The following is a 16,985-nucleotide window of genomic DNA, read 5'->3' as shown; positions in this document are numbered from 1 at the left end:
GGTACTCAAAAGCGTACTGCCTTTACAATGGAGGTGGAACATAACCATCAAGGCTAGTAGCCATTGATAGCTAGTGCTGGGAATGATGATTGGTTGCTTTTGATCTGTGATGCCACAATTGCACAGCTGGAGGCAACAATTGGGACACGTAAGGGATTGGCTCCTCTGCCTCTGATGTCACAATTCCTCCTGAGGCTGGGAGCTATAGGGGGTCAGAGCAGAATGGGTTGGCTTGCAAAGCTGCTCTCTACCAGCCACCTCAGAGTCAAAACTGCACCTCCTTTCCTGGCTAGCTGGCCCCAGGCATCAGCTACTTGGCTACTGCAGGTCTATAAAGCCTTTGGAAATAAGTAACACCAGCCAAATAGAGGTACCACTTTAGTTAGTCGTTTGCCTTAGCAGAGTCACTGCACCCGCTGTAAGGTTTTGTCTGTAATCCTGCGCACGCTTCGTGGGGAGCAACTCCCATTGAACACAGAGGGAGTTACGACCGAGTCTTTGCCTCTTAAGAATATAAGAAGAGCCTGTTGGATTGGACTAATGACCCACTTAATGGCCAACCAATTGTTAGGAGGAGCCTCAGCCAATGAGAGGCATGGCCAACTAATTCTAGTTTTTCCCCTCGTCTCCCTCCTTGCTGGGTTCTCCAAAGCAGGGCAACACTAACGCCACCTTCACACCATGCATTTAAAACACTCTTATGACATTTTAAACCAGGGGTCTCCAGACTACGGCCCAGGGGCCGGATGCAGCCCAATTGGCCTGCCAATCCGGCCCGCGACGACCACCGCCGCCCGCCGCCCGCTCTTACGGCGCGCAGCGCGGCAGCGCTCTTCCGGGTTGGGAAAAAAGCGCCGAAAATCCTTTGTGCGCATGCGTATGGGCCTCTCCCGACCATAGCTGCCAGGTTTTCCCTTTTCTCGCGAGGAAGCCTATTCAGCATAATGGAATTTCCCTTAAAAAAAGGGATAACTTGGCAGCTATGCTCCCGACCCGGAAGAGGTCATTTCTGGTGCACTTCCGGGTCGGGTGAGGCCCATACGCATGCGCACAACGGATTTTCGGCGCTTTTTCCACCCAGGGAACTCTGTGAATTGTAGCTCTGGTAGGGGAATGGGGGGTCTCTTAATAACTCTCAGCACCCTTAACAAACTACAGCTCCCACAGGTTTTTTTTTGGGGGGGGGGTAGTTTTGCTTATTTAAAATGGCATTGTAATGTTTTAAATTCATGGTCTAAATGTGAGCAGAGTTCTCTGCTATTACTAAGCAAACTTTTGCCAACAAGAAACGTATTAACGTTTCTTACATAAGTTCTGTTGCATATTTTCAGCAGTAAAAGACAATAACACTAGCCTCAGTCCAATAGCTATAAAGCATTTTGTAATGACACCCATTTTCCTGAACTCAGCTGACCGAAATTTCCTAGTTGCCCTGCAACTCCACTGCATGTTATATAGAAAGAGCTTATTTCTTGCTATCCTTTCCAGCGTGGCAGATTTGTAGAGTCGTATATTCTGCTCAATAACTAGGGACTTAGATAACATCATAATATAATTTCCAGAGCACTTTCCCGTATTTTTTTTGCTGACGCTAACATTTTAAAACTAACTCTTCCACTTTCTGTTCCAGTCTTTCTTATCAATCTGTACATTCGCCTTTTCACATTCGTTCTGATTGAGGTTGCAATCAAAAAACTGAAATGGAAAAGAACTGGACCCCATGACAAATACGTGATTGCATTTAATGTGCCTAGATAGCTGCGAAAGGCCCCGTTACAGTTTGCGACTGCTGCACACAGGGAGGGCCTTTTAATTCTTCCACGTATGCCATAGTCATGATGAACCCACCCCCACAAAACCTCAAAGCATAAGAATCCAATAAGACTGATTGCTGGATCAGGCCAATGGCCCATCTTGTCCAGCATCCTGTTCTCACAGGGGCCACCCAGATGCCCCAATGGGAAATCCACAAGCAGGACCTAAGCACGACAGCACTCTCCCCTCTCGTGGTTTCCAGGAAGTGTCATTCAGAATCATACTGCCTCAATGGACAGAACCAGAGCCCCCTCCCCCCCAAAAAAACCCGAAGCAGCTCCACTGCTGTTATTTGTCTTTCAGATATGGTTGTCGTGGAATTCTACTCAATATTGATCCAGAGCAGATTTCAACGTATGGTTAACAGAGTAACAACTTAAACACGTTGCAGGATTCCCCCAAAATACACCAGGGGCCATTGTATTTCATCCAGCAGAGCTTTACTGCTATTGAAGGCAAATGAGCTTAATGGTCACAAATCCAATACATTCAGGATTGGCACTGTCCATAAGAAATCCAGTTGCAGCAGACTTCACTTAAACTTACAAGAACTTATAATAAGTCTCAGGGGCGTACCCAGGATCAAAACTGGGGGGGGGGGGCAAGCCATGGTCCTTCAGGTTGTGACATTTCAGCACAGAAAAGGCAAATGAAACCAAAATTTTAATAAAATTATATATAATTATAGCAGTGCTTTATTATGGTAGTTATTACAATTATTTGCTTGAATTTTTCTTTTAAAAAAATTATTCTAGTTACAGGTCTTATACTAATATCATTTTTCTTGGGTTTGAAGAAAACTTGTTCAAAACTTTCGTTTCAATCCAGTCCTGATTTTCCTTGAAGAATTTCCGATGGACGCTCATCAAACACAACCCAGTCAGTCTGTCCTCTCCCATTGTACTTCTGAGCCAGGTCTTTACCCTGTAAAATTAAATTTTCTACATAAATTACTTAACTTACCTTTTTGGAACCAGTTTCTTATATCCATTTAAGCAGCCTCGATGTCTTCTAAATGTAAATAAGAAGGTAAACTAATAGCGGGTGGCTCAGTTTAGTGACGCGGAACTCACTAGACCCCTCTAGAAGATTCCCTCTTCTCTCTGCTAGAGCCCGCTAGAGACCTCTCCCTCCCTTGAATCCCAATGGCTGGCGCTGACATAGATTCCTCTACCAGTCGCTAGGTGGCTCGAGATACTTCTCGGTTTTTACACCATTTCAGTGTGGTAAACAACTGATTATTCACCATCGCCCTACCTAATTTTGTTTTGTTTCATCACTTTATAACCATTTTATTTTATTTTATTTTTCCTTCTGGGGGGGCAGTTGCCCCCCTGCCCCTCGCTGGGTATGTCCATGATAAGTCTAAACCTTAACACTAAGCATACAGAACACCACACCAGAAGGAAAAGAGAGAAAGTAAAGACCCAGGGTCCTTCTGACCAATTATTATAGTCAGCATGATCTTCACAGAAAGAGATAACAATCCGTTTAAACCAGCTGTACTCAGCTTCTTTGAAGGAATAACTCAGGTTTCCTCAACCTCGGCCCTCCAGATGTTTTTGGCCTACAACGCCCATGATCCCTAGCTAGCAGGACCAGTGGTCAGGGATGATGGGAATTGTAGTCTCAAAACATCTGGAGGGCTGAGGTTGAGGAAGCCTGGAATAACCCAAACATCATGAACCTTCTGCTTGCTTTTTTCACACAGAGAAGCTTCCAGAAGCTTCCAGAACCCTCTTGAATTAATTAGAATAGGAAAGATCTCTACACATCAGATCCATACTTTCTGTACTAAGAAATGCAAACTGACAATGGTAGCCTGTGGGACACAGCTCACTGCTTAGAAATATACTTTGCCTCTTCTGTGACCCCTGCACACCCCACGAAATTCATTTCTGGTGTCTCCAGCCATAGAGGCAGAACATAGCCATAGGTTGCCTTCCCCTCCATGAATTTTTGTCTAATTCCCCTTTAAAGAAATCCAAGTTGGTGACCGTCTCCACATCACCGAGAATGCGCACAAATAGGTATATATGTAAACAGCCTTGAGACTATAACGAATTGAAAAAGATGTTTAAAATAACGTTTGTAAAAAACAACAGAAGCTTTTCTTTTGGGGGATTATAGGAACAGTGCCCAAACTGTATAGAAATTTATTCATGTATGCGACTACAGTAGAGTGGCAAGAATGTTATTTGCCCCAAAATGGAAAGAAGAAGAAGTCCCAGAGAAAGAAGAATGGATACAAAAATGTATGGAATATGCAGAAATGGCAAAACTTACCGGAAAAATAAGAAATCAAGATAACAAACTTTTTAATAAAATAATGGAAATTGTTTATTGAATATTTGCTAATAAAATGTAAACAGATCAGGATGTTGGTAGGATTATTGTAATAACCTGGAGTTACATAAGAGTATATATTTAACGTACATGAATAAATAAGTAAATTAAGTTAATTTGGAATATGCAGAAAATATAAAAAACAAAATGAAGGAACCGCAGAAAGAGGGGAAAGGAACTCGAGTTTTGAAACGTTCATAGAATCATAGAATCATAGAGTTGGAAGAGACCACAAGGGTCATCCAGTCCAACCCCCTGCCAAGCAGGAAACACCATCAAAGCATTCTTGACATATGCCTGTCAAGCCTCTGCTTAAAGACCTCCAAAGAAGGAGACTCCACCACACTCCTTGCTAGCAAATTCCAATGCCGAACAGCTCTTACTGTCAGGAAGTTCTTCCTAATGTTTAGGTGGAATCTTCTTTCTTGTAGTTTGAATCCATTGCTCCGTGCCCGCTTCTCTGGAGCAGCAGAAAACAATCTTTCACCCTCCTCTATATGACATCCTTTTATATATTTGAACATGGCTATCATATCACCCCTTAACCTTCTCTTCTCCAGGCTAAACATACCCAGCTCCCTAAGCCGTTCCTCATAAGGCATTGTTTCCAGGCCTTTGACCATTTTGGTTGCCCTCTTCTGGACACGTTCCAGCTTGTCAGTATCCTTCTTGAACTGTGGTGCCCAGAACTGGACACAGTACTCCAGGTGAGGTCTGACCAGAGCAGAATACAGTGGTACTATTACTTCCCTTGATCTAGATGCTATACTCCTATTGATGCAGCCCAGAATTGCATTGGCTTTTTAAGCTGCTGCATCACACTGCTGACTCATGTCAAGTTTGTGGTCTACCAAGAGTCCTAGATCCTTTTCACATGTACAGTTCTCAAGCCAGGTGTCACCCATCCTGTATTTGTGCCTTTCATTTTTTTTTTGCCCAAGTGTAGTACTTTACATTTCTCCTTGTTAAAATTCATCTTGTTTGCTTTGGCCCAGTTGTCTAATCTGTTAAGGTCGTTTTGAAGTGTGATCCTGTCCTCTGGGGTATTAGCCACCCCTCCCAATTTGGTGTCGTCTGCAAACTTGCTCAGGATGCCCTCAAGCCCATCATCCAAGTCATTGATAAAGATGTTGAATAAGACTGGGCCCAAGACAGAACCCTATGGCACCCCACTAGTCACTACTCTCCAGGATGAGGAGGAGCCATTGATGAGCACCCGTTGGGTTCGGTCAGTCAGCCAGTTACAAATCCACTGAATGGTAGCATAGTCTAGCCCGTATTTTACCAGCTTCTTTACAAGAATATCATGGGGCACCTTCTCAAAGGCCTTGCTGAAATCAAGATAGGCTACATCCACAGTGTTCCCTTCATCTACCAGGCTTGTAATTCTGTCAAAAAATGAGATCAGATTAGTCTGACATGACTTATTTTTCAGAAACCCATGCTGACTTTTAGAGATCACAGCGTTTCTTTCTAGGTGCTCACAGACCGTTTGCTTAATGATCTGCTCTAGAATCTTTCCTGGTATTGATGTCAGGCTGACTGGGCAGTAATAATAATAATAATAATAATAATAATAATAATAATAATAATAAATTTTTATTTATACCCCGCCCTCCCCAGTCAAAACCGGGCTCAGGGCGGCTGACACCAACAGAACCACAATAAAACATAAAAACAATTAATTAAAATACAGATTAAAATACAGTATTAAAATTTAAAGTGCAGCGTCATTTCAAGTAGGCCATAAATCCAAGCCATGAGGGAGAAAAACACAGGGGTCAGGCTGAGTCTAACCCAAAGGCCAGGCGGAACAGCTCTGTCTTGCAGGCCCTGCGGAAAGATGACAAATCCCGCAGGGCCCTGGTCTCCTGGGAAAGAGCGTTCCACCAGGTTGGGGCCAGTACTGAAAAGGCCCTGGCTCTAGTAGAGGCCAATCTAGCCATCTTATGACTCGGGATCTCCAGAATATTATTATTTGTGGACCTTAAGGTCCTCCGTGGGGCATACCAGGAGAGGCGGTCCCGTAGGTACGAGGGTCCCAAGTCGCATAGGGCTTTAAAGGTCAAAACCAGCACCTTAAACCTGATCCTGTACTACACCGGGAGCCAGTGCAGCTGGTAAAGCACTGGATGAATGTGATCCCGCGGCCGGGACCCTGTAAGGAGCCTCGCCGCGGCATTCTGCACCCGCTGGAGTTTCTGGGTCAGCTTTAAGGGCAACCCTGCGTAGAGCAAGTTACAATAGTCAAGCCTGGAGGTGATCATCGCATGGATCACTGTGGCCAGATCGGTAATTGTTTGGGTCCTCTCTTTCCCCCTTTTTGAAAATAGGGACAACATTTGCCCTCCTCCAGTCTGCTGGAACTTCGCCTGTTCTCCAGGAATTTTCAAAGATTATTGCCAGTGGTTCTGAAATCACCCCTACCAGTTCTTTTAATACTCTTGGATGTAGTTCATCTGGCCCTGGAGACTTGAATACATCTAAACTAGCCAAGTATTCTTGTACTACCTCCTTACTAATTCTGGGCTGTGTTTCCCCTGCTGAATCATCTGCTCCATATTCTTCAGGTCGGGCATTGTTTTCTTTTTTGGAGAAGACTGAGGCAAAGAAGGCATTGAGGAGTTCTGCCCTTTCTCTGTCCCCTGTTCGCATTTCACCATCTTCTCCTCTAAGTGACCCCACTGTTTCCTTGTTCTTCCTTTAAAATGTTAAAATGATTAAAACATTAAAACGTTAAAATGATTGTAAAATTATTGAAATTTATAAAACTGAAAATCATAAAAAGGAGACTGCGGAAGGCGATTACTAAAATAATAAATTACTAAAATAATTAAAATCAACAACTTCTTTACCTTCTTCTCCAGGGATAAGATGGAGATCTTGGGTGAATTTGACAACGAATCCCCGCTCTACGTCTCTTTCTGCAAGCGGATTTCCCCAGAGGACTTTGAGAAGCAATCTCTGACGTACACCCAGAAAGCCCTGCAGGACCTTTACACCAAAATGGAGCAGAACCCAGGAATCTGCGAGTCGATTGTGCGCAAGAGGAAGCAGCTGGAGAGTGAGGAGGCGGGTATGGCATCCTACTTGAAGGTAAAGCTCGGGGCACCTCGAGATGTCTGGTAAAGAGGGTCGAGAGAGAAAAGAAAAAGAAGAGGCAAGCCACGAAACGGAAGTTTTCTGGATTTTGAGGCTTGCCTCTTTTGTGCCGTGTTTGTATTTAGAGCTTCTCTTTCTCTCTTCGTAGTAAACTAGCTGCTTCCAGACATGATTCAGCACAGTGGAGAATAAACCCCAGTTCAGGGGCCTGAGATGCCTCACCCTCATTGTGCCAGTTGAGCATTTAATGGCAGAATTTTGCATCAGAGTGCAAGTCTCTCTCAGAGTGCTGCCGTATCCCAATAATCCACATCAGTGGGTTGCTAATAGGGTGATGACTTTTTTACAACCTCATTTCCCTGTATCAAAATTTGATGAGCTTTAATTAAAGATTAGATGAAATCTTACTTTCAAAGAGATTTGAGTAAAAAAAAAAACCTCACGCACAAAATGATTTAAAAATTTTTATTTATCAGTTTTTTGACCATTTTTGAAGTCACTGTAAGCAGATATAAAATTGAACCCAAGCTTTAGAGACACATATATACAACATTACATAGGGCCATCAAACACACAAGGAAGCTTTTTTTAGCTGCAGTAACAGTATAGACGCCACTAGAGGACGATGTTTTGCTACCTCTCCTGTAGGTTCTTTTCCTAGCATGCCTGGCAGGGTCTGCTGGCTGAGTTTTGAGGTCCCCAAAAGGGGCTTTTACCTTGCGCAGGTGTGACATTTGTATACCCTATGTTGCTAAGAACACTCCCCATTGTAGAATGTGGCGTTGTGTCCAAATTTGATACGAAATATATATAGAATTGTTAATACAATTTTATGAAATGATAAAACGGCATACAAAATTATTTAAAATGGTTTGTGCATAACCTTTTTAAATATTTCAATGGAATATACCTCATTTTAGTCATTAATAGGCAAACGTTCATCCATTTGTGCTACAGGACATAATTTTTGAGAAAAACATTGAAAAAGTCATCACCCTAATATACCGTACAACAAAAATTGAATGTATTCCGTTCTTAGCCCTGCATCTAATCCCCATGCAAACCCACCAGGCTGGGCAACCCCACCTGACAGCAGGTGATTGACAGGGGGGTTGTCCCACCCACCTGTCCTGGCTTGGCCTGTGGGGGTGGCAGCAGTGGTGGTGACAGGTCAGGATAAGTTTCTCCAGCCCTGCCATGGTGTCCAGCCTCTCTTCCACCCAGCCAACCCTTCTCTTCCAGGCCAAGATCTCTTCACTGTTCAAACACAGCAACTCAATGGAAATGGAGGAGATTCAAGAAGAGGTGGAACAGCTGAAACGGGAAATGCAGAAGGCCAGCAACTACGCTTTTGGTTGGTCCTGCCTTCCTCTAGGTAGAAGGGCTGGGAAGGGGCTACTTCTGGACTTTGCTCCAGCCAGGAGAGGCTGTGGACATGCCATGCCTCTGAAGACATGGTTACTTTCTCCCCGAGGAACCCCGGTTTCTGGAGCTTATCTGTCGCAGGACCACAACTCCCAGCACCTGTAACAAACTACTTTTTTACTCCTTTTCAGCGGCCAAGAGGGCATCACAGTTGGAGAGGCGGGCAAGGAAGACCGTGCCATGCCAGGCCAGGCTTTCGGAGCAGGTTGTTGCAGCCATGCCCAAAGTCTTTGGTCCTTACCCAAAGCAGGTTTGTGCCAAGATGCTTTGCCCCGCGCTCTTCCCCCCCCCCCCTGTAGGAAATCAACAAATCTGTCCGTTTTGGTGGACTGGGCAATAATGAGCCTTCCCTCTCCACCCCCAAACAGGCAGAAAGATCGACGGGTTCTATGAACGCGGACTTGAAGCAGCCCCAGGTTGGCATATCACCAGTCAATCAAAAGAGGTGGGAGCTGATTGAAGGGTGGGGAGGGGGGGGCTCAAAGTGGCAAGACCATCCCACAATGCATGGGTGGGATAGAGAACGTTAAGAAGGTAGTCGAGCCGTGTTTCCCAAAACTGGGTCTCCAGCTGTTTTTGAACTACAATTCCCATCATCCCTGATGACTGGTCCTGCTAGCTAGGGATGATGGGAGTTGTAGTCCAAAAAGACCCAAATTTGGGGAACACTGTAGTAAAGTGGGTTGTTGGTTTTTTTTACAGAAACTTTGACAGGCCTCATGCGGTAAAACAATACCATGAAGCATTCGTGGAGGCAGAGCATAGCCATTGTAGTTAGTAGCCTCCTCCACCTCGCTTTTAAAATCATCCAGTTTGGTGGCCATCACCAACTTTTTTTTTTTTCAAATTTAGTGAACTACCCTGAGATCTTCAGATGAAGATCTTACAACTAAGCAGCAAGTGCAAATGAGACTGGTCTTCAACTGGCGCTTGGAGGCTGTGGTGGGCTGGATGCAGCGGTGGCTGGTGTCGATGGGGACTGGTAGGGCAGAAGGCAGGGAGCCCAACATTAGGTGGCGCCAGAGCCGATGAAAGGCGGAGCCAACTAGTTTGAGTTTTGTCCCCATCCTCTTCCCTGCTTAATTATATGAGGGCAACACTGAAACTGAGGAGGAGGAGGAGGAGGAGGAGGAGGAGGAGGAGGAGGAGGAGGAGGAGGAGGAGGAGGAGGAGGAGGAGGTGGAGGAGGGAATTGAATGGACACTCCCAACCCCTCCCCTGGTAGTTAAGTAGGAAGGAAGGCAGGTGGGGGTTGGAAGAGAGCAGGCTGAGGTTGGTGGGGCAGCACCCTATTCACCCTACAAGTGGACAATGGAAGTATGAGAGGTAGTAAATGTGACAAAATTAAGTAATCTTAATCCAGTAAAGGGAAGGTAGGTAATACCGTAATACAGGGCTTTATTCATTGAAAAAAAATGGATTTTATTTATTATGTACTAGCTGCTATGGGCCCATGTTCCTTGGGAATTTGAAGAAACAACAACAAAAAATCTGTGCAGTTTTGATATTGGTGGTTAAGATCAGTGTAGTATTGAAAGGTTCAGTCCACCATCTTGATTCAAAACAGTGTCCAGTTGGATTTAAACAAAGATGAAAACCTGTTCCTTGATTTTAGGAATCACTATGCAAAATTAGGGACGCGGGTGGCGCTGTGGGTTAAACCACAGAGCCTAGGGCTTGCCGATCAGAAGGTCGGCGGTTCCAATCCCCGCAACGGGGTGAGCTCCCGTTGCTCGGTCCCAGCTCCTGTCAACCTAGCAGTTCGAAAGCACGTCAAAGTGCAAGTAGATAAATAGGTACCGCTCCGGCGGGAAGGTAAACGGCGTTTCCATGTGCTGCTCTGGTTCGCCAGAAGCAGCTTTGTCATGATGGCCACATGATCTGGAAGCTGTATGCCGGCTCCCTCGGCCAATAACGCGAGATGAGCGCCGCAACCCCAGAGTCGGTCACGACTGGACCTAATGGTCAGGGGTCCCTTTACCTTTATGCAAAATTTAGTTATGATATCTTAAGATATCCAGATGCATAGCAAGCAAACGACTTCCCCGGTGTAGCAAAATGCAAGAAAATATCCAGCTGCATACACTAGGAGATCAAATGTTTTTATTCAGACAGGCCTTTTGCCTTGGCTGTTGTAAGTACGATGCAGTTTGTTCAACTCCTACTTATGTATTTTACCTGCTTAAGGCTCTGTATACATCATGAACACCCACGAGAACCATGGGAACTGTCGTTTGTTTAGGATACATTGGGTTATCCTTCTATAATGGGGAAAAGACAGTTCCCAGGATACTTTGGGGGGTATTAATATGTTTTAACTGTGCTTGTGTGGGTGTTGGTTGGCCACCTTGAGGCCAGTTGGTGGGAAAAGTGAGACACAATGGCGAACCATTTCCTTTCTTTGTTTTTAGCAGTACAGTCAACCTTCATCCTGTTATGCTGAGCCCCGGTGGCTGCCGTTCCTCATTCCTGGGTAGCAACACCTTCAGCAGGGCGAAACCCTCCACTATTCCAAGGTAGAGTCCACACATTCCTGGTCCTCGTTCCGCTGGTGCAAGGTGGTGTTTCGTTTTGACAATGGGCACAAAGAGCTGGCCTGTGTGGCGTCCATAGCTGCCAAGTCTCCGGTTTTCCCTGGGAAACCCCCGTTTTCCCGGCTGTCCCCAGCCGAAAAAATGGATTTTTTTTGTTTCCCCCCGGTTTATTCTGGCGTGGCGGCCATTTTGGGACTGGGCGGAGCATGCTCAGAAGCGACTTTTGATGCTGCTGTGCCCAGTTCCAAAATGGCTGCAGCGCGACTTCTGGTGTGACGGCCATTTTGGAACTGGGCACAGCAGCATCAAAAGTCACTTCTGAGCATGCTCCACCCAGTTCCAAAATGGCCACTGCGCAACTTCCGGTATGCTACTTTCGGTCCGGTCCCTTATTTTTCAGAGAGGAACTTGGCAGGTATGGTGGCGTCTCTGAGGCGCTTCTGCTAGAAAAATCCCATGGCCTTGAGCCAGGCCCTAAATGTTCCCATCTCAAGTTCATCAGTGGGAAAGACTTTTCCAGACCCTGTGAGAAGGGAAAAGGGAAAGGGGCATGGCATTTATTGTTTTTCTGGGGTGTCATGGCCCCCCCTTCTTTCCCTGCATGGGTCCTGGGAATTGTAGCCTTCTGGGAGGGCTCCCAGTGATAGGTCACAAGTTCCCTTTGCAATACTACAACTCCCAGAATTGTATATATATGCTACAGTTTGTAAGGCCTCGTTTGCACTGTGCATTTAAAGTGGAATATTATTATATTACCATATTTTCCCGTCTATAAGACGCCCCCATGTATAAGACCCCCCTCCCTATTTTTGGGGATTGCCTGGGCAGTGTGTATGGAGGTCCTAGGCTGCCCAGATGACAAGACCCCCTTCTCGGGGTTGTTAAATGATGATATTGATATTTGTTATGAGGAAAGAAAATTAATAAAAAATATTTAAAAAATAAAATGAAACGACAACGAAAACTAAAACACATTGATATACCTAAAAAGCAGTCTTTAACAAATCCACTTTAAAACAGTTGTTTAATAATAATAATAATAATAATAATAATTTTATTTATATCCCGCCCTTCCCAGTCAAGACCGGGCTCAGGGCGGCTAACAACAAAAATATCAAAGCAAGCATAAAAGAAACAATTCAATTGAAATCCAGATTAAATACAATGTTAAAATTCAATTTTAAAATTAGGAATCTACAAGTGCAACCTCATTTAAATATCTGTAGGATAAAACCTTAGGGGAGGGTAACACCGGGGTCAGACTGAGTCAGTCCAAAGGCCAAGCGGAACTGCTCCGTCTTGCAGGCCCTAAGAAAAGATGACAACTCCCGCTGGGCCCTAGTCCCCTGAGAGAGAGAGCGTTCCACCAGGTCGGGGCTAGTACTGAGAAGGCCCTGGTCTTGGTCGAGGCCAGTCTAACCACTTGAAACAGTCATGGCTCCAACCCACTAAAGAATCTTGAGAACTGTAGTTTGGAAAGGGTGCTGATAGTTGTTGTTGTTGTTTGTTGTTGTTTGTTGTTGTTGTTATTTATTAAATTTGTATACAGTGGTATTCTGGTTCTCGAATGGCTTAGTTGTCAAACTAATTGGCTCCCACATGCCAGGAACCCAGAAGTAAGTGTTCCGGTTTGCGAACGTTTTTTGGAAGCCAAACATCTGATGTGGCATCCGCTTGAGTGCAGGAAGTTCCTGCAGCCATTCAGAAGCAGCGCCTTGGTTTTTTAACGGTTTCGGGAGTCGAACGGACTCCTGGTACAGATTAAGTTCGAGAACCAAGGTGCCACTGTACTGCCCTATATGCACAGGTCTCAGGGCGGCTGCAACATAAAAACGCAATATAAAAACACGAAATACCATATCAAAGCACAAAACAGGGGATTAGAAGAATCCCAATGCCCCCTCACAATGCTACAATTTCCAGAGTAGTCCAACTAGCAATCCCTCTGCCCAGGGAACTCTGGGAATGGTAGCTCCGTGAGGGAGATAAAGGGTCTCTCCTAATGAGGCTCAGCAACCTGAACCAATGGCAGCTCCCATGATTCCTTGGGGGGGGAGCCATGACTGTGTGGTGTCAGTGGGATCTACAAAGGCGGCGCAGACGCACCGCCGTCATGAGATATTAGGGATTCCTCACGGGGGCGGTTTCTCTTTCTCTTCCAGGACTGCTGACAACAGTCCGACTGAATCTATCCAAAGTGCCAGCCCAGCCAGCACATCCTCACTTCTGAACGCACCTTTGCTGGCCCAGCCGAGAGTCAGAAAAGAAGACACACAGGATAGCGAAAACCCGGGCCCCGGTTCCCACCCTACGGGGGCCTAGATGTCTCTTGGTGTAGCGGAAGATGCTAAGCAAATGAAACTTCAGTGCATGATCCTTACCCGTGTGGTGGTTCTGATGTCCTTGCACAGGGGTAGGCAACCTAAGGCCTGTGGGCCACAAGCGGCCCACAGGGGTCGTTTAACCGGCCCACGAGCCGCCCCCGAACCGAACCGGCCGCTCGGCGAGTCCCCGTGCGCTGCGCTAAACCAGCACAGCGCGGCACAAGGACTCGCTTCCACGGCACTGGAAATCGCGTCTGTGCAGACGCAGACACCGGAAAACGTGGGTGTGCATGTGCAATCTGGTCCACAGAGGGATCTCCACTGGAGTGAACCAGCCCAGGCAAGGTAAACCTTGCTGACCCTTGTCCTAGCACCTCTGGAGGAGGAAGGGGGAGACAAAAGGGCTAATCAAGAGTGGAAGTAGGATTACCTTCTTTGTCTGCCAGGGCCCACTTAAGATTTATGCCTTTTTTCATCAACCGCACAGATGCCTCAAACACCTTATTGGCTAAACAAGCCTTTGTATCTTTACAACATAATACTATTTGGCGTCAAAACCTATTAGATATTGTATCCAGATACAATCTACCCGAGTTTAATACTCTCAAACTGATCTTTGAAAAAGACGCCTTTTTAGACACCACGAAGATAAAAAAATTCTGGGTTTTCCTACCGGTTCCCCCGAGTAAAGGCAGTCAAAATCTGTGCCAACTACCTGGTGGATATCACTGATCCCACCCTTCGGAGAGCTTTCACAATGGCCCGGTTTCAAACATTGCCAACTGCATACCTGACCGGTACGGTAGATTTACAAAAATCCCAGCAGAACACCGTTTATGCCCTTGCTTCATGAAAATTAAAGAGGATCTTATACATTACCTACTCTATTGTCCCATTTACTCGGGCTTTAGAGACGCGATGCTGCAAACTATACCCTACTCTATAATCAATCCTGAAGATAGAATAAAATTTTTGTTAGTTGATGCTAACCCACAAATTACCCATGTGGTAGCGGTCTTTGTGATGAAGGCCATGAAGGCCAGGGAAAGATTTATGGATGTTAAAGTAAAGACCCCTTCATCGTCTGTTTAACTCGTTGCTTGTTTTCCTTCTCTTTCTGTTTTGTGGGATGAAGGTTTTGTTGGGGTAGTATGTAATGAATTTTAACATTTTTAATTATTGTTGTGTTGATATTTGTGTACAGGCATGGTCCTCAAAATAAACGATTTTGTTGTTGTTGTTGGTAATAAAAAATTCTTTCCAGTAGCACCTTAGAAAGCACACGGAAGCTCATACCAATGACAAACTTAGTTGGTTTCTAAGGTGCTACTGGAAAGAGTTTTTTTATTTTGTTTTGACTACGCAAGACCAACACAGCTACTTGCTTGTAACTGTTATACTACTTTGATAGCCATTGAAGATGTTGGGGACCATAATTTGTTAAGGGTGCAGAGAACTGTAGTAGTGCTGGAAAAACGGGGGTTTCCCAGGGAATACGGGAGTGTTGGGACTCCAACAACATCTGCAGCGTCGGAGGTTTCCCATCCTTGCACTGTGGCAAACGCTTGCAAACGAAAGGGGTGCCCACTTTAGTATTTTGCGCTGGGACTTTGCTTACAGGGGTTGCTGAGCTTGCTGCAGTGGGGTGGTGGTGTTGTAGCAGGGGCCCAAAGGGCAACAATTAAGGTGATAATGTAAATCCCTATAAATCCTGAAATATGCTTATATTAGTGAATGATGGTAACCTGTTACTTTAAAGAAACCGATGATTCAGCAAGAAGCCGTTCCTACTGGGATAGAAGGTCAGCTAATACGTCAATCACAAAGAAGCAATTCATAAACTAGAACATAAATTGTTGCATCTACACGTAACACAGGTTCCCATACAGTACATGCAAACTAACAATATGTAACAGACCACGGTGAGAATCAAAGTTTAGATAGCGATGCTTATTGCGCATGTGTATTAAATATGAAATGAGGTAATGATGAATATAAAATATAAAATGATGTAATGATTTATATGATTGGTTAAATCGAAATCCTTTGTCTGAAATGTTATAAATTCCTCTGCCCCACGTTGGGCGGGGTTGCAGTTTTGCGAAAAGATTCGACTGTAACCTTATTGCTTTGCAATAAACATAATGGGACTCCTAACTCCTCTTGTCTCTGAGTTTTATTGGCTAACTCAGAAGATAAGCCATTTTTTGGCTTGCTACAGTGTGTGTGAAACCCCCGCCACGGTTTAAATTTGTTCAGAGGCTTATATTTGTTATCTGTACATATAAATTAACATGTGCTCACCTTGAGCTTCCTGGAGGGGAAACGTGGGGTATAAAATGCAAACAACATATTAATTACACGTTGGAACTTCAACTCCCAGCAGCCAGTCTGGGCCAGTGCACTGTGATATGAGCACACATACACACATGTGTGGTGGGGGGTGCAGGGGTGCCAACTTGAATAAAATATTGTGGGGGGCCAAGGTAATACCCGCCCTGTGTAATCGATCACATGATGCAGTGCACACACACCATTTGAATGGGAATGCCTGGTCCCCTCAAATATATTATTGTGGGGGCCAAAGCCCCCGGGGCCCCTAGGAGTTGGCCCCTATGGCAGGGGCAGGGCCGGATTTAGGTTTGATGAGGCCCTAAGCTACTGAAGGTAATGGGGTCCTTTATATGTCCAGCTGTCCTTTGTCCACCACAGATTGTCACTGTTTTTGTGTTGAATATATGCTATATGGAAATTTATGGACCTAATAGGTATCTAAAGCCATTTGCGCATGTTGCCATGCAACCAGTCCATGCAGAATGTAGGCACCCTATATATAGAAATGAGCAAACCAGTGATATTTTAGGGAGCAGGCTAGCAGGCCGGGCCCATGACTTACATCATAGGAGCCTGCACAACATAAAACACTGTTGCCGTATGTAGGTTTTATTTTATTGGTTTTTTATTTTATTATTTGGAAATGTACATCCAGGTTTTTGTTTTTCTTTAAATTTTTGCCCTCCCCCCCCCAAAAGAGTGGGGCCCTAAGCTACAGCTAGTTTAGCTTATATGTAAATCCGGCACTGAGCAAAGGGTGGTAAGATTGTTATATAAGGCAGAGAAGCTTCAATCTATAACAGCCATGCTTATCGTTAAATTATAATACAAGAGTAAAAATATAAACATGAAATAAAATATTATTTTTCAAGAAGCGGGGGGAGGAGAGGAAAAGCGGGGATGGAGAAAAAACAGCAGCAGCAGCAGCAGCAGCAGCAGCAGCAGCAGCAGCAGCTGCTCCCTCCTTTCCTGTAAGCACCCACGAGGCGCCACTAGGGGGCGGAAGAGGAATAAAAAAACCAACAACAACCCTGCGCCGACGCTCTAGCCTTTTCGTCGGTGGCCGCCTTGCTTTGCCCGCGCTTCCGATTCGGTGCTTCCGGTT

The 16,985-nt window shown here is 45.1% G+C and overlaps 1 protein-coding gene across 2 annotated transcripts; it reads left to right on the top strand.

Annotated features, from left to right (window-relative positions):
- The first annotated feature begins 7,035 nt into the window (after positions 1-7,035).
- On the top strand, positions 7,036-14,374 carry LOC148683110 (uncharacterized). Of its 2 annotated transcripts, none has more exons than XM_088660177.1 (6): positions 7,036-7,257; positions 8,506-8,617; positions 8,820-8,938; positions 9,057-9,133; positions 11,103-11,204; positions 13,385-14,374. In XM_088660177.1, the coding sequence occupies exons 1-6, from the start codon at positions 7,036-7,038 to the stop codon at positions 13,542-13,544; spliced, it is 792 nt and encodes a 263-aa protein (XP_088516303.1). In that variant the 3' UTR covers positions 13,545-14,374. The 2 variants fall into 2 exon arrangements, with proteins under 2 accessions (XP_088516303.1, XP_088516302.1); XM_088660176.1 differs by having other exon boundaries at positions 11,100-11,204.
- The last annotated feature ends 2,611 nt before the right edge of the window (positions 14,375-16,985 follow it).

The sequence above is a fragment of the Zootoca vivipara genome, chromosome 16, assembly GCF_965207765.1.
Source record: "Zootoca vivipara chromosome 16, rZooViv2.hap1.1, whole genome shotgun sequence".
Taxonomy (NCBI): domain Eukaryota; kingdom Metazoa; phylum Chordata; class Lepidosauria; order Squamata; family Lacertidae; genus Zootoca; species Zootoca vivipara.
The sequence above is the reverse complement of the archived record's forward strand: the minus strand, read 5'-3'. Positions and strand labels throughout refer to the sequence as shown.

Coding starts and splice junctions, on each gene's coding strand:
- LOC148683110 (XM_088660176.1), top strand. CDS start 7,036: ATGGAGATCTTGGGTGAATTTGACAACGAATCCCCGCTCTACGTCTCT. Junction 7,258..8,505: donor GTATGGCATCCTACTTGAAG/GTAAAGCTCGGG, acceptor CTTCTCTTCCAG/GCCAAGATCTCTTCACTGTT. Junction 8,618..8,819: donor GGCCAGCAACTACGCTTTTG/GTTGGTCCTGCC, acceptor ACTCCTTTTCAG/CGGCCAAGAGGGCATCACAG.